Source organism: Squalius cephalus (genome assembly GCF_949319135.1).
Source record: "Squalius cephalus genome assembly, chromosome: 9".
In the NCBI taxonomy this organism is placed as follows: Eukaryota; Metazoa; Chordata; class Actinopteri; order Cypriniformes; family Leuciscidae; genus Squalius; species Squalius cephalus.
In genome coordinates, this window is record NC_137130.1 from 9,571,435 (window position 1) to 9,589,645 (window position 18,211).

Genomic DNA, 18,211 nt, shown 5'->3' on the forward strand with positions numbered 1-18,211 from the left:
CACCTCTGCTCCCCTGGACAATGCTGGCGGAGACGGTGTCTGGGGCTCTCCTCAAGCTTCAAAGATAGCACAGGAGAGAGGAGAGGTGTGGTGACCCATTCTCTTGAGACTCCTCTGCTTCGCAGCATAGTAATGGTGATATGCTAAAGCCTGCCGGCACGTTGACGTGATTGGCTACAAGGTAGTTTGTGACGTAAGAAACACTGGCGATTTCAAACCGTGTTTTTGAGACTGTCTTTGGCTCACTGCAGTTTTAAGGAGAAAATACTCAGCAATGGTGTTGACGTTGCAAATTAATTTGCAAATGGTTTGTCTTAAAGGGTTAGTTCACCCAAAAATGAAAATTATGTCATTAATGACTCACCCTCATGTCGTTCCAAGCCCGTAAGACCTCCGTTCATCTTCGGAACACAGTTTAAGATATTTTAGATTTAGTCCGAGAGCTTTCTGTTCCTCCATTGAAAGTCAATGGACGGTATACTGTTCACGTCCAGAAAGGCAATACAGACATCATTAAAGTAGTCCATGTGACATCAGTGGCTCAATCTTAAGTTTATCAAGCGACGAGAATACTTTTTGTGCACAAAAAGTAAACAAAAATAACGACTTTATTCCACTATTCATTTCCTTCTCTCTGGGCCTCGAGCTATTTCACGTAGTGTAATAGCGTAGCGCGTCTGTGTTGTACGTCACATGCATCACACATGACCAGCGTCGGCCAATAGTGAGCCTACGTGTGACGTACAACACAGACGCGCTACGCTATTACACTACGTGAAATAGCTCGAGGCCCAGAGAGAAGGAAATGAATAGTGGAATAAAGTCGTTATTTTTGTTTACTTTTTGTGCACAAAAAGTATTCTCGTCGCTTGATAAACTTAAGATTGAGCCACTGATGTCACATGGACTACTTTAATGATGTCTGTATTGCCTTTCTGGACGTGAACAGTATACCGTCCATTGACTTTCAATGGAGGAACAGAAAGCTCTCGGACTAAATCTAAAATATCTTAAACTGTGTTCCGAAGATGAACGGAGGTCTTACGGGCTTGGAACGACATGAGGGTGAGTCATTAATGACATAATTTTCATTTTTGGGTGAACTAACCCTTTAAAGCATATCAACATTGGTGTATAATGTATGTTACTATAAAATGCATCATACTATTTTTACCATACTTTGGTGTAAAACTACACAAATTCTCCAGACCACCATAAGCATGCAAATAAGGTAAAAACTCGCACCTCTGATTGGTCACCTCACCAAAAATGGGTGTGACGGATTGATTTGCTTTAAGAGTTCCCTATCTAGAAACATCTTGGCTCAATCTCTTTGAGACATCACATTTCCTGAATTTTTCTGGCAAATTACCTTCAAGTTAACTTCGTTGGATTCAACCTAGACCATCCAGAAGATATCAAGCGTCAGCGCACTCTATACCATCTAGACTCAAAGTCAATGCAAGTAACCATTTTGCAGCCTTTAGATGCGTTCTAAGTGTTGCTCCTTTATAAGGTGATTCTGATTCTTTGATGGTTCTCATAGTTAATCAGTTAAATCTTGCTCCTTTTTTTTTTACTTTTCTTTACTCGTAGTTCACTTATTAAACTCATTATATCCAACCCTGATGTAAATGCCATCTTTGCATGATAAATGCATTACGTAAATGCAGTATTGGGTCAGAAGGCTTTTTGATATAATACATTGAACACTTTTATCTCAAAGTATCAAGGAAAGAATTTGAATCTTCCTGATATGACCCCTCTAAAGATCTTGGACCGCAGCCTCCCTAAAATGCCACCACCACAAGCTCGTCACCATGCCCTGTCTGTCTGGATTAGTTCTCTTCCAGGCTGTAGGCGAGGTTTGTGTATCTGTGTGTGCGTATCTCTGGCTGTCTTTCTGCGCTAGTAACGCATAAAGTCACAGCCGGTCTCTATTTAGCAACAATACCTTACACCACACTTCTGATTGTAATGTGGATCCTGGAGAATTTAGGTCAACATGTGCCAGAAGGGAAAAAGTAGGGAATTTCATAGATTTTAAAGTTGCATTTAGAAGATTAGATATGATTTTTCTTTACCAATCTATTTTCAAACACGTCTCCTGAGGCGCTCTAAAGAGCGTCAAGATTTCTTTAAAACTGAAGACAGCAACTCGGCTGCAATTTGCAAACTTGATGTCATTTTAGCTTGTTAAAATCTATAACGTCAACAAAAAGGTTAGCTGTCTGATACTGTCATATATTTTTACCCCCGTAAAGCTTTATCTAAAAGCAGATGTTCTTTCAAAACCAGTATTTAAAGATAATATATATATTTTTTATTTTATCAGTGTAGAAAAACAATGTTATCACATTGAAAAAGTCACAGTTCCAAGTATATTGACCATGCATTATTATTATTATTATTATTATTATTATTATTATTAATTTGACTGATTTAATTTAATATTTTCATTTGTTAATTACAATTGATTTCAATATTTTACATATTAAATGAATACATGTGCACCATATTCACATTATTTATATCTATTATAAATTGTAATATTTTGTATATTTATTATCCTAATCTTAAATGAAAGTTAGCATTTACCTTTTGCTGCCTAATCTACAGTAACATTCCAGTCGTGCAAGCTTCTAGGTTGCCTGGCCTAGAAGAACAGTACCGATCAACATTGTATTCATCCCACTGATTCACTGAGCTTACATTTTGTGTTTGTGCCACAGTATCGGACTGACTCAGGGATATCTCTTGCCCTTGGCCATCCAGTGAGCCATTGGAATCCAATAATTGTAATTTTGGAATTGGGTCTTGCTGACTATAGTGCGTCAAGTCACAGGAGAGAGGAGTCCCCTTTGGCCAATTAATCCTTCTTAGCATGGTCTTAATCAATGGGACACTGTTTATCTCAACCAAATTTTCCCTGTAATTGAGCAGAGGATTGGTAATCAGAGCTCGCCTGCTGGTAAAACGGAGATCTAATAGAAAGTTTGAGTGGTTTTTAAACAACCTGTGCATAGAGCTGTCTGTTTATATCACACTATAACGGCTATTTCATGAAATCTGATACATGCCAGTCAGCAGATTAATTTGCCTTCCTTTGGGAAAGAGTAGAGAGAGAACTCTAAGGAATTCTTTAAAGTACACCTAGCAGATGTTTTCATCTTCTCCATAAACCTATAATAGCAAATAGGCTGTTCTTACCGTTTTTACAGATGGGGCAGCACTGTTCTGGCTCATACACTGGGTTGACGCACTCTGGTACTGCACAGTCAGCGACCACACAGTGCACCTCGTTATTTGGCTCGCAGCGACACCATTCACAGGGCGAAGGCTGGAGAGACAGAGAAATATGATACTGTGAGAGACTCTTAAAGTAAGACACCACAGTGGAAGTCAACATGAAATGCAAACTGACCCTATTTGTGAGTCTATGGCATGTTTGGTTTGATTAAAACGAACCCTTTTGCGATTGCTCTGTTAGTGCGGTTCATTTGAATTAGTGTGAAAGCTGCCATCTGAACCCTGGTGCGCACCAAACAAGCGGGCCGAGACCGCTGAAAAGATGGGCCTCGGTCCGCTTCCAAACAAACTCTTTTGCGGTTCGAATGATATATGAACGCAACATGGACAAAAGACATGTAAACAAACCATAAACAGGAAGATGAGACCCTAAAAAGGACAGAATGCTCATGCATACCTGTTTTTTCTCGTCATAGTCACGATGTTGCCCATCACAGTTCGATACAGGTCTCAGAACCTCGTCTCCTCACAGCAGATCGTTTGTGTGTGTGACGGTGGGATTCCTGCAGCTGTTTTGACTCCTTTACGCATTTTATAAACTCTTCAAAAAGTTCTCAGCTGATCAAAATACCATCATATGTAGGCTACGCACATACAACGAGCGCCTTTAGCCCAGAACACACCATTGTTTTGCATGTTCTGTAAGTTCCATCTCAAAATAGGCAATACGTCATGAAAGCAAACCAATCAGGTTGTGAATGAATCCCTATGTATCTTTAGGTTCGGTGATGAAAATACCAGTCTGAACGCTAAGCGGACCAGGACCAATGTTTTTTCCTTGTTTTTTTTTTCTGGACCTAACGAACCAAGCGAACCAAACTACAAGTGTGAACACACCCTAAAAAGGTATATGAAAAGTACAATAACTTGCTTCGTGTCACACATCCCTCTCCCTTTTCAACTCACCCCTCCAACCTCCTGGCTAATTTGTTTGCACACTACCACTGCACAGATTTTTTTTGTGACTTTTAAAAGAAATCAGTTATGCCCTATGAAGTCTCTTATGCTTTTTTTACTTGATAAAAAAAATACAGTAAAGGCCCTTTCACACTGAGCGCGACACGATTAAAGCTATGTGAAACCCCAACGAATGGAGCTTTCACACTGAACATGAAACGATTGATTGCCTTCAGCTAATTCACGACTGCATGATAGACCTGGCGCTGACCGAGGAATTTCCTCATGTATGTATCTTGTATCACCAATAATTCCATCAGACAGTATCTAACCAGTGAACAACAAGTTGAGAGACTGTACCATTCAGTACATACTTGTCAGAGAATATAGCCCAAATTAAAGTGATTAGTTTCAACATTGCATGTCTGGATTTTTTTATTTATTTAAACACTCCTCCAACTGCTGAATATTACATGTACCCCACTGAAATTTGGATTTCTGTGATAATTTCAGAAACTCTACATGTAGCCTAGTATTTGAATGCGACCACAGATTTTATGTTTTATTACAGTATTAAAAAACAGTTGACAGATTTAAATATTCTACAGAGCCATCTTTTAGAGTGTGTACCAGCTTCCCACACAGTTCAGGTATGTTTTTAGTCCATTATTTTGGCTGTTGAGGCAAGTCGAATGATGCTACTTCACAATTGCTATGGTAATGTTTGATGGTGGGCAGTGTTAAAATTGCATTTCCCACATAGCTTAAAATTTTGGCTGAAATCTTATCACAAAATCAAGTGTGCTGGCATTATTATGAGTTAACAAAATTCAACAGTATTCAGCATTTTTCTTTTTTTTTTTTCACTTAAAGCCAATTTTTCCTCATTTGTACCACAATGTAGGCCAATATTGTGCAGATTTGGTTGACTAGTGCACCTTTACTCTGTTCTCAGCTCTTGAACTCTGTAGCCCCTTCGAAGTGATCGATAGGCTCTCTCTGGCTTCTCTCACAGGTCTCCTTTATGTTCACACAGAGAGTTTTGAGGTACGACCTTTTCAAGGAAGTGTCTGGGTGGTTTGATGTATCTTCCACATCCTGATAATTGAAACAGCAGTGTCCACTGGGACATTCAAACTCTCATATTATTTTGCACTCTTATTTTAATTTATGTGGTTTTTTTAACTTCCACAGTAGCAATTTTGGAATGTTCTCTAGTCTTCATTTTCACAGCAGTCCTTTAGAGTAATGGTTCCTCATCTCTGGGGTTCCTCTCCAGAGAGTGTGGAAGTTATTTGAATGATTCCCAGGTAGAGGCCAATTGTGAGGCAACTTTGTCATCGTTATGGCAATTGTTTCTTTTTGCAAGAAATTATGCAACATGGGGACTGAAATTTTATGCAAACAGCATATATACAGGGGTTGGACAATGAAACTGAAACACTGGCACTATATTAGTGTTGGAGGTTTCATACCTATATATGTGCGGCCTGGTGGGCAATCTTCACTGATTGGACATTCCATCAGTAAGAGCAGAGTGTGATGGTTGAATTAGCAGAGCAATATCACAGATGCACGTAAAATATTTCAATACATACAACACAATGCGAGACATATCAGAGTTCAAAAGAGGACAAATTGTTGGTGCACGTCTTGCTGGTGCATCTGTGGCCAGGACAGCAAGTCTTTGGTGTATCGAGAGCTATTGTATCCAGGGTAATGTCGGTAGCTAGCTATACCACCACGTAGGACAAACCATATCCAACAGTACTAACTGTCGACGCAAGAAGAAGCTGTCTGAAAGGTATGTCCAAGTACTAACCAGGATTATATCCAAAAAACATAAAACTACAGTTGCCCAACTCACTGCAGAATTAAATGCACACCTCGACTCTCCTGTTTCTACCAAAACTGTTTGTCGGGAGCTCCACAGGGTCAATATTCATGGTCGGGCTGCTATAGCCAAACACTCGTGCCAATGCCAAATGTCGGTTTGATTAATGCCAACAGTGCAAATCTTGGGCTGTGGACAATGTGAAACATGTATTGTTCTCTGATGAGTCCACCTTCACTGTCTGTCCCACATCTGTGGGAGTTATAGTGTGGAAAAGCCCCAAAGAAGCTTTCTAACCCAACTGTTGCGTGCCCAGAGTGAAGCATGGCGTGGGTGAGTAATGGTTTGGGCTGCAATATCATGGCATTTACTATACTGTGTCAATGCCAAGGACTACCGAACCATTCTGGAGGAACATGCGCACCTAATGGTTCAAGCATTGCACCCTGAAGGGGGTGCCGTGTATCAGCGTGATAATTCACCAATACACACAGAAAGATTTGTGACAGAATAGTTTTATGAACATGAATGTAAAGTTGAACATCTCTCATGGCCTGCACAGTCACCAGATCTAAATCTTTTTTGAGCCACTTTTGAGAGCTGAATTTTGAGTTTCTGCAGTTAAAAATATACATGTCAGATATATAGGATTCTATATAGGATTCTATATAAATGCCTAGGCCATAATCCGTTTCTGATGTATATTACACACAGAAATGAAAAACCCTTTCTCTGTCTTTTTTTTCATCAGTCAGCCTAAAGTACTGGGTTGATTCAGCAACCGCTTGATGAAGAAATAATGACTGAATTTGCCAGCATTTGTCAGGTTAGTGCCATCAAATCTTTTCAAATCAAAATGTTTGTTTTAAATGTTTAGTAACAAGCAAACTAGGGATCTTAACTAAATATGAGAAGAACGGTATTTTCTGTATATTCCACTTTATTTTGAAATATGTCTATGAAATAATGAGTATTTATTACTTTGGAATGGCACAAATTCTTATCACAAATATACACATTTTCTGCTTTTTCTGTTCATGGGAATTGCTGCACCATTATTTGATTTTTTTATTATTATTATTGTATATTATTACATTTCTGATGAAAAACTAATTCTAAATGACACAAAACAAACCAAGCATTTACCAGAATTAACTTTCAGTCAGTTTGGGGTCAGTAAGAATTTGTTGTTTTTTTCCGTTTAAATCAAAAGTCACAGTAAAGACATTAATAATGTTACAAAAGATTTCGATTTCAAATGTTGATCTTTTGAACTTTCTATTCATCAAATAATCCTGAAAAAGGTGTATCATGGTTTCCAGTACAACTGTTTTCAACACGATAACAAGAAGAAATGAAGAAGAAATTCAGCTTTGGTGAGCATAACAGACTTTAAAAAACATTAACGGTGTATTAAATTGTAGCACTGGGACGTTTTTGAAAACTATGGGAAGATACAACCCGTTTCATTAATTCATTTCATATTTTAAACAGAGGTGACACTGACTCGTGCGTATGCTGGCATGGATCACACAGGGCTGAAGGTTTCGGGGACAGACAGAGATTGGAACCCTTGTCCTGGCAGAGGTCATGGCCTTTAGTCTCTGCACACTGTGTAAGTGGCACGTACACTAATAATCCTCTGTTCTCCATTGATAACAGCATTCAGTCCAGTGGGACAGGGGCTTGTGAACTTGCCCATACAAATCATTTGTAATTGTGCCAGACTCCTCGTAGGGCCAACACACGGAAAAAAAGCATACAATGGGCAGCAGTGGGCACAAGCGTCTGGTTTTCATTGCTTATATTGTAGAGAATGCTGAGATTAACATTTGCGCTTAAGAACAGACTATGATCTTGAACATTTTGCTTTGCTAAAGGGAACTTGAGCAGTATCTTAAATGGGTATTATGAGATTCAAAGTGTACATGCAGTACTACAAAAAAATCACCCTTACAAAGTATTCATTACATTCATTCAGTATAAGAGGTTCATATCATGCTCTGCTGAATAGACTTTTTAAGTAACTAGGCCTGGAACACTTTCCAAGATTATCTACTTATGGTATTAGATATTATTCAACAACATGGTTCCAACAAAAATGTAAGCAAATCAAAGGAAAGGAAAAAAAAAAACGGAGTAATTTCAGGGCACAATTTCCCTGCTGAAAAAAAATATTGTTTTCTGATTTTAAGCCAGTCTGGCCAAGCTGGTGTTCAGCTGGTTTACCTGCTAGATTTTCTTAGTCTGATAAACTGACAAGTGTATAAAATGTCTCATAAACCAGCAAACCAGACCAACCTAATCAGGTCAGGCTGGTTTAAGCAGATTTTTTTAACAAGGTTTGAAATGCTCTAAAAACAAAGTAAATATATTCATTCAAAATGAATTATTGTTACTTAGGTGCATATGCATTTTGGGGGCTCTCAAAAATAGCGCATTCATTTTTGTGATTCATTTTTTAGTTTAGAAAGGCCGACCGACATGGTCCGCATGTAGGCCTGTCCTATGATCAGCCAATCATTCATTCAAGGGCTTTTAAATTATTCAAGCTACAGTATAAACGTTTCAGTTCAGTTCACATCAGAGACCATAGTTCATAGCACTGCTCCCACGGCAACTGGCGATTCGTTTTGATGTGTGACCAAAAGTGGTTTCATTTACTTTGTCTCTTGTCTCTTATTAACATGCAAAGCCAGCATATATATATATATATATATAAAAAAAAGTTAGACTGATACTGTATATCAGTGGCGGATGATGGGATGATGCTTTTCTTAAGAAGAGCACTGCCATCCATTATTAATGACAAAAACTGTACCAGAGACAGTATAAGTGCTAGAAGAAGGTCCACTTCTAGGAAAACATACGAGAAGTCATGCATCCCATGTAATCTTATAGCATTCACTACTGCTGTATAAATATATACAAGTATATATACTGCAGGAGAAAAGAGAGAGTGCTGAACAATATATTTGTCATTCTGCAGGTAGTATAAATACTATGAACACATTTACTGAAAGGCAGATGACATTATGAGCAGTATTTTGTAACTGCAAGGGGTAACGTGTAAAAGGGCGTCTGTGATATGTTTGTACTGTTGTCCGATTACATTGATTTCTGTATGGCTCATGTGATTAAAAGATTTCGGAAACGCCTGTAGTATTAGTACTACGTCATATGGGTGAGTAAATAATGATAGTATTTCCTCAATGGGGCCTCACCACTGAATCATGTGGGCATGCTGGCTCTAAAGTGGTAAAAAAATATGTTAAAACCACTTATAGTCACTAATGGTGCCACTGATGGCTCAGATGCAGAGCTTGAGTCATCAGATCCTAATGAGTTTAAGCATAGATGCTGAGCTACATCGTTCTGACAGCATTCTGGGAAATGCAGTTCCAGACATGAGGGTGACTAAAATGCCTTCAGAAAATGTTAAAGATCATGGTGGGTTGCAAAGGTTGCATTCCTATGTGGCTATGTTAAAACAACACCAGGATCGGGGAATACAAGACGGTGGTGGGAAAATCAAGATACTGAAGCTGGTGACCACCAATATCCAATTGAAGCATTTGGAATTATAAGATTAAACTTGCTGAAACCATTTCATAGTTCCAGTTTCCACTGGCCTACTTGTTAGCTATTAATCAGTGTTTTAAATTAAAACCATGCTGTTCCTCAGGCAGTTGGATCGGAAAATCAATTTAAGCAATTCATTTCAGGTGCTTTTTATAGCTATTTCCTCTCACAGGTGTCAGAGTTTGAGTGAGTACAGTCACTAATTACTGCTCACTGTAGCATATGCAGATGAGAGGGCAACTTATTTTGTATGTACGTGTGTGTGCGTGCGCGAGAGAGAAAGAGAGACGTCATAGTTGAAACATTTCTAAGCGCTAAACTGATTTCTCTACATATCTGTTTTAATAAAGTTGCAGTCTGACAGTGATAGGCACTGCCTTGGTTTTGATGGAATTTAAATTGACATTTCCTCGTTGAATATTCAGCATGAAAAATGCGCAGCCGTCTGTTTCGAGATGCTGAACAAAACGGACGCACTGTTCTTTTGTTGAAGCGTTGAGCGATACTCATGACAAGACAATTCCAAACCTTGGAATGGAGAGTGTTATCTGATTCATTTACAAAACATGCTTTTCTCTGAATGCTTGAGGATTCAGCAAGAAAAATCCAATGAGGGTACCCAGATATAAGCTTTTGAAAGGATATGTCTAATTTTATTTTGCATGCATTATCTATAGGCCATTCCCTCAAAACGTTTTTCTCGTTTTTCTCACCCCCTCTCACAGGTATTCCCCTTCCTGGTGATCCCAGGCACACAGACGGGATCGTTCAGAGCTCACATCCCGGCCCTAGCCTTTCTGCCTGGGATCTGAACTCACCATAAAGCTCAGGTCTCTTGCTTGCAGCTGAGATGTGGCTGGGGATGCGGCGGTGGAGTGGCTCCCTTCCACGGCTGCTGGGGGACCCTGTAGGTGAAACACCTACTGAGGGTAAGTTTCAGAGTTCTTAGTGAATATAACACAACAGCAGAATAGGAACCACTACCCCCCAGAACCCCAATCCCACTGCCCCCTAAAATCACCAAATATAGATAAAGGGCTTAGATAAAGCCAGGATTAGGCCTTAGTTAAATTAGCTTTTATAAATGTGCCTGAAAAAACATTATTGGTGTGCATCTTGAGACAAATCAATGACATATTTTAGGATTTGTCAGTGCAAGTTGCTTTCAGTTAAGACAGCTCAAACATGCATTTTAATCTGGGACTATCTTAAGTCTTGTCTGTGAAACTGGGCATTAATGTTATAATCATACTGTTTTTACATGTTCTTACACTCCTAGTACAGTATATTTTGTTCTTGTGTTCTTTTTATTATTATTATTATTATTATCAACTTAACCTACTGGGCCAGTTCTCCACTACTGTTTAAAAGTCTGTAATATTTTTTTAATGTCCACCAAGGCACCAAGGCATGTGATCAAAAATACAGTAAAAACATTAGCATTAGCATTGTAAAATATATCAATTTAAAGAAACTGTTTTCTTTTTTAATGTTTTAAAACTGTTTACTCCAGTGTTAAGTGTCACATGATCTTTCAGAAATCATTTTAATATGCTTATTTAGTGCTCAAATGCATTTCTTATTATCAATATTGAAAACAATATAGAATACATAAAGTAGTGCTGCCTAAGATTTTTTTGTGAAAATATAACATATTTCTTTGATGAATAAAAAGTTCTAAAGAATGGCATTTGAATCGAAATAGAAATCTTCTGTAACATTATAAATGTATTTACTGTCACTTTAGATCAATGTAGTGCATCCTAAAAGTATTAATTTCTTTAAAACAAAAAAAACTGACTTACTGACCCCATTTTTTTTTTTTTTACAGTAGTGTATGTATGCATTTGCTTGTGTGTATTTTTTATTATTATTTTTTTTTTCATTTCATTTAATTTTTATTTTATTTAAAATGATCCAAACCAATGATCCATTTCCAAATACTTTTTGGAGCCACTGTATTTGCAAACTTGTGTTTTTATATTAAATATAAAAATAAAAGGCTTCCTAATATACCCTTCCTCCTCAAAGCACAGAGAGAAAATGTGCAGGAAGAGAGCAGTGAAGTAATTGTCCATGCTCTTCCTGAACTTTCACTGGAACATTGTAAAAATCAAGACATGTATTGGATGAGCTATTGCCATGTTTAAGAAATGATGTGATCAACTCAGTTGGTATAAATCCTATAGCTCTTTTAATCACCCTCAGCCTGGGAAACATGACATTTAATAAACCCCATAACTGTCCGGGTCAAGCTGGGTTACACACGGGTCAACGTGAATCGCTTTGATGATGCACTTCGATTCTTTCATTTCAAAATCCGTCACTCAGCTGTCATTTGCAGTGATTAGAAACAACAAAAAGCTCTGCTGACTGATTGGTCTTTCTTATTCTACAGTGAAAAGCCTTCTCCGCGTGTAAGATTCATATCTCTGTGGGGCTCCTCCCACTCCTGCCGAGACAAGTAAATACAGTCCTCGCTAAAGAAAGGCTGAGGAAATGCCAATGTGGCCCCCACCAAAGGTTACCCTGTCGGCTTCTCTTAATTGGATCAGCTATCAAGAGCCGTGATGCCCTTTGATTCCCATTCACAGCTGGACTTCAGTAGTTGCTTTTTAATTCAAAGAGATCTCACTGGACACTATTGAGCGACGATGCCTCGTTTGCTTAATGCACAACTCAAATTCAGAGCAGAAACTGATCAAAAATGGATTTCTGCTGGTTATGAATTGCATCGCTTTGTTTATGGGGTTTCAGTCAGGGTCTCTTCTGACGGGAGATAATCAATAGAGTCAGGTAAACGGTTTTAAAGGTAATAAAAGATTGTAAGTGGTCCTTCCACTCAAGGTTGGAGAGAACATGCGGGTGAGACGCTGTATTGATGGCAAATACGTCTAGCTGAACCATATGCTTGCATCACAACAGGGCTAATCAGCTGCCTAACAAAGATGGATTTGATTCAAAAGTCTTAGAGACCTTAATTAAAAGAAACTGCTTGGCTTTGTCAGTCTTTCCCTAGTATTTATGTCATTTAACCGTCTTGTTAGCCACAAAAAGATTTCTTAGACCTTGCCAGCTTTTACAGATTTTAATTTGAATGGCACGAGTCTGACTTCAAAACCTCAATACCCAGTCTTTGTTTAGAGAAACAGGCCAAGGTACTGTTTGTGGAACGGAATTTAGATTGACACCTCAAAGAAAACACTAGGTATACAATAAAATGCTGATTTTGTCAAAAGCTGGCCAGCCCCATGTTGATACAACAGAACTGTGAGTGATAATATATCAGATGTTGCCGGATGGGAAATTCATCACCCGGAGTGAGACTAGACCTTCCACCCCACGGTAATCCTGATATTAAACATTGTTCTGGTTTTTATCTACTGGTAACATAGTCTAAGATAATAATATTTGCAATACATTTAATGTTGGGAGACAGGTTGCCTAAAAAGGCCTGCATTTACATTATCTCAAGATTAAACTCAGTGAATCAGATGTGAGCATGAGATGAATGCTAATGATATCTTGTTCTCTGGAGAGAGAAGATTCAGGATACATGCAGTGCAAATCCACGAAAAAGATCCAAAGCATCACAATTAAGATTAAACGCATAATTACCAATGTGGCCAGTGAAGTATAAATTATAAGAAACGTCGAAGAACATTTCTTATGCTCTGTCTGTTCTTTCTCCTTAATAAATGCATGATGTTTATCTTAAAATATCATTTTTGAAATAGGATTTTGCACAGTGTGATTAATCATTACAAATAACTATCCAAATTATAATATTGAATGTTATTAAATGATAAAATGTTAAATGATCAAAATTCATGTTAAACACATATTTAGAGTTCTCAAGAGAGATGAAATTCATAAATGGTGCTAACATGTGCTGGAAACTCTAATCTAAGAGGTGCACTTGCAAGTCCAAAGACTAATTTTGTGTCTGGTGATTTATTGCTTTGTCCTTTGTTGATATCTAAAACTTGTATTAGAGTTTGCAGTTGCTGAAACAGACCACGTTAACCCTGGAAATGAGCTTTGTTGATGAAAGTAAAAATTCTGTGATCAAGGGCATCTGTTGTGATCTCATCAGTCACTTTCCTGGTGTTGCAAGTTTCAATTCTCTGACATTGTATGTAAAAAAAAACAACAACAAAAAAACAAAAAAACTCATTTTGTGTGGCTTAGGCTGGGAACTAATACTTCTGAGAGTCTTTCTGGTATGTAAAAATAATATATGTACCACCTGCTATCTGCATCCCTGCATGTAGAAATGCATCAGTCCATGTAAACAAGGGTCCTGTTGATGTTAGTAATGTTATGTTTTATATACGTTATATAGTATTAGAGAAATATCTAGTATATGCAGCTGCTTAATAGACTACTTATGGTAAATAGATGTGGCAATATGAGGCAACTTCTTGTTCCTCACCAAAGAGCTTACAACAACATGTTAGGTCTGATAAAGCGGTCATGAAATACTGAATGCCTCATATATTTGTCAGTTCTATGTCTTCTGAGTCTCAAGTTAGTGGAATGGTTCGTCATGCATCACAACATGTATCTGTGTATGGCTGATGGGTCTTTTTAAGAATGCTTCGGTGCTTTGTTGTATGATTGATTGGCTTGCTTTCTTCCTCTGATCAATATAAATAACTAGAATCTAAAGTCAAGAGAAAATGCATGCCACTTTTAAATGGATTGCTCTGTCAAGTGGATTGTTTTTGTGGCACAGTTCTAATCAAATTACAGTTGATAGTGATGGATAGGACTTATCATGATGAGCTGAAGTAAAACAAGAACAAAACTATCCCACGATATCTCATACTGCACTCATACACGGACCCACCCACACAGACTAATGTACTGTATTTGAGGACATAGCAAACAAGATTCATATAGTCATGAATGCTGTCTTAGAGCCAGACATGTGAAATTTGTAGACTTGAGTAAACAATTCAAACTCTTTAAAGAACAATCCACCCACAATTCAAGAATAATGGAAAGGCTTTTTTCCATCTGGACCTTTTTTAAACTAAGTCCCCATGATACTACACTGTACATGGTTGAAGTTTCAGCTGTAGTGCAAGACGCACGTAATAATTAATGCAAAGGCTGTGGGTTACACAATGCAATGCTAAATTAATAAAGTAACCTCATAATCTTGCAATAGTTATTCTGGTAATTGGGAGGCAGCGTGATCCTACCTTGAACTCCTCCAGGATTTTATAAGTCTTCCCTTTGTATTCACAGAAGTTTTTGACCTCCTTGCATTCGGGGCAACACCCGTTGTGTTCCACCTTGGTGCACTTGGGGTGAATTTTAGGGCACTCGGGTTGGTCACAGACAGGTCCGTCCTCCGTGCACACGCACGGGCAGTTCGAGTGGCCAGGGAAGAAGCGTTCCCCGAGCTTGTACACGAAGCCACTGTCATCCACGCAGCCTTTCCCTCGGTAGTCATCGAAAATGATGTCATTGTTGGCAGTTCTCTCGGCCTCTTCCGCGGCGGGATAGTCCTCAGGGCCGACAGAAGACGGCGAGACAGCGGCGTTCAGGGCGAGCAGCACGACGCAAATCGCCGGGAGAAAAGGGCCCATCCTTTGCCGCGGCAGTCTTGACGCATTCAAGGAGAGTGTCTCAGGTCCCTTAAGTTGTAAGTCTCCATGCTGCAAATATGACACTGAAAGAAATGTAAACAACCCGTAGCTTGATAACTGGGCATGCATTTTCTTTATCTTAACTCATAAAAAGATCGTCACAATGATCATGGTACAGTTTACTGAGAAATGTAACCTCGAATGAATGGGGAGTGTTGTATCAGGTTTTAATCAGGTTTTTTTTTTTTTTTTTTTTTTGTCTCCGTCTCTTTTGGCACTGTCTCAAACCTTCAAATGCTTTTATTGTAGGCTATTTATCTGCTACAAAGTAGTTTTGCAAATATATGACTTAAACCTAAAATGTCTAAATTAGTGTCAGGTACAAAGTGCTGTTATACTGGTAAGAGTTGCAACACCTATTGAATTTATTTTGTATGAATTTGTTGTGGTAGTCAAATTTATTTGCAAATATCATATATATATATATATGCATACACACACACACACACACATTTGGAAGCATTACAACCCTCCCAATCTTGTCGTTAGTCACGAAGTAAACATGTAGATATCAGAAAAGACATGTTTTACATCAAATGAAATAAATTCCGACTGATCTGATTTGCAAATCAAATTATAAACCAGACATAAAAGCTATTTTGAGGAAAGTGAAATTGCCTGTCCTGTAAATAAAACTTCTACTGTCTCCTCATGAGGATGGGGGTCATGTATGTTAGTGGTTTCACCCCTGTTAAACTGAAGGTGTTACAACTCACCCAGTGTTACAGCACTCCCCGCTCTCCCATACTGGTTAATCTCTGGAAAAGATCTGTCATTTGTTCCCATACAGAATGCACTATCAGCCGAAGATACGTATAGATGGATGAAGAGTCAGCTCACATAAACGTGGTGTGTTTTCCTCCTAAATGCTGTCTCTGGTGGAGGTGGTAAAAATATTACTTTGAAGCATCAAAAATAAAACGTGTGTAGGCTACGGGGGAAAAGCCCCCGAAGAGCAAAGTAAATCAACACAAACAAAAACCCAGATAATCACAGGCATCATAGACAGTGCTCAACAAAGTTAGCCAGGATGTCTATTTCTCAGGGACAACAGGTAGCTCCCCAGCTTCTAATTCCTCACTGCAGATAGATGTGCATTGACCATGTCCGTACATTTCCATACTCTGAATTTCATCTGCTCCAACAGCCCTGAAGAAACGACACGGTTTCTGTGTCATTAACGAGTGCGTAATGGGCTTCAGTCCAAATGCCTCTTCACTCGTGAAAGCACGAGAAATTAACCATAAAACGGCACAGCATAGCGAGATTCTGCACGCACTTAGAAGCTGGCAGAGTAGAGCACTTCAAAGGAAGAGTTTCCCTTTTACACTGAAAGATAGTCTAGTATTGTCAATGTCTAGTCTATAATAAAATGACTGCCTCTGGCATGCTGAATGTATCTGTGCAGAGACTGTCTGCCTTGAATGTGGTAATATAGTAATGACAAAGTAATATAATCATGGCCATGAAATATTAATTAAATATTGCATTGAAGTATTGCAATAAACACGAATACACCTTTAGCCAAGTGGCTGGACTAGACTTACCGCGTTGAAATGCCTGGTTCCACTTTGTTGGAATCGTAATCAAACGAGCAAGTGCACCTTCATGATGATAAACTCCAAAAAATCATTCCAATTCGGGTTGGTGCAAAAATGTGCTTACTCCAAGACAACAGATAATCCGAATGTCTCTGCTATTTACAAATGAATGCTGATCATGTCCACTTCAGAAATGACATATCCAGAAACGCAGATGATAATTATGATTCCACGGTCATTAAGAGACCCCTCATGATATGGAAAAGGAAGGGAAAAAGATCCAAAACATATGTACAAATGTACTTCCTTCTCGTGATCATCTAGTCATCCGCGACATTTAAATCAACTCCCAAATACTGCAGGTGGAACAGTATAACGCCATTTGGTCTTCAGCACCTCCGCCGAGAAAACAATTTGATGTCAAGTTAATAAACGAGATTAGATTCGATAGCATTACGTTTCCCCAGAGCGAAAGTAAGTTTATTTACATTGGAGATGCTCGCGCCTCCAGAGCAGACAGAAAAGCATCGTCTGAGACAGCGCTACTAAGTTGAGTGCGGAGAGGAATGAGAACAGAGGAGCGTTTCATCTTCAATAGGTCGCCTCAGTGAGTTCAGCACCGCGGACAGTGCCGGATCTAGAGTTCAGCACCACGGATAACGCTCGATTCTGCACTGCCGGTGCTCCAATCTTCTCCTTGCTAAATTCTCTAATCATGAAGCATGATTTTGCGAAACGTGCAACAGGACAGTCTCTCTGGATCTTTGGTCATATTTTGCTACTCTTCTCAGCGTTTTCATTCGTAAATGAAAAGAAGTCATTAAATCGAGTTTGGTCATGAACAGTGAAGCTTATAGCAACAATTGAAGATTTTATTGCATACGCTGATAAATTGTAAACTGAATCCACAGAAATATGCAAAATTGTTGTGCAGAAGGTAACCCATAGGGGCCACTGCATTACTGTATTTGATAGTGAGCTGAAGGTGGGCAAAACGCATTATTATTGGTGCATTTTGTGTCCTTCGTGAACATATGTGTAAACAATGAAAAGCTGACACCAACCTTTACTGTGCTATTATACACATATTTCATAATGCATCAACTCAAATGCAGAAATAAATGTATTTGTGTGTGTGTGTGTGTGTGTGTGTGTTATTTTGTTCCTTTCTACCATGATATATTATATATTGGTAACACTTTATTTTGATGGTCCTTTTTGAACATTCTGTTGATATAAGTAACTTTGCAACTATGTCAACTAACTCTCATTTGAGTATTAGTAGACTGTCTGCTTAATATCTGCTAACTCTTTATTGTAATGGTCCCTCAACAGACATTCTACTGACTATAAGTAACTTTGCAACTACATATCAACTTATTCTAACC

The 18,211-nt window shown here is 38.5% G+C and overlaps 1 protein-coding gene and 1 long non-coding RNA gene across 5 annotated transcripts in view; one reads left to right on the top strand and one right to left on the bottom strand.

Moving 5' to 3' along the window:
- The window catches only part of vwc2l (von Willebrand factor C domain containing 2 like), a 29,776-nt gene extending 12,221 nt beyond the window's left edge, over nt 1-17,555 (bottom strand). Inside the window, exons 1-4 of one of the 4 annotated variants that reach the window (XM_079881771.1) lie at nt 16,830-17,555; nt 14,833-15,305; nt 10,441-10,542; nt 3,211-3,340 (exon numbers count right to left, since the gene is read on the bottom strand). In XM_079881771.1, the coding sequence (XP_079737897.1) occupies nt 3,211-3,340; nt 10,441-10,542; nt 14,833-15,222 (622 nt within the window). In that variant the 5' untranslated portion in view covers nt 15,223-15,305; nt 16,830-17,555. The other 3 variants (XM_079881772.1, XM_079881769.1, XM_079881770.1) reach the window with 3 other exon arrangements.
- Nucleotides 6,822-10,434, top strand: LOC307164713. The gene is made up of 3 exons (XR_013822320.1): nt 6,822-6,866; nt 7,535-7,655; nt 10,348-10,434. It is a non-coding gene; the product is annotated as an uncharacterized lncRNA (long non-coding RNA).
- Nucleotides 17,556-18,211: the final 656 nt, after the last annotated feature.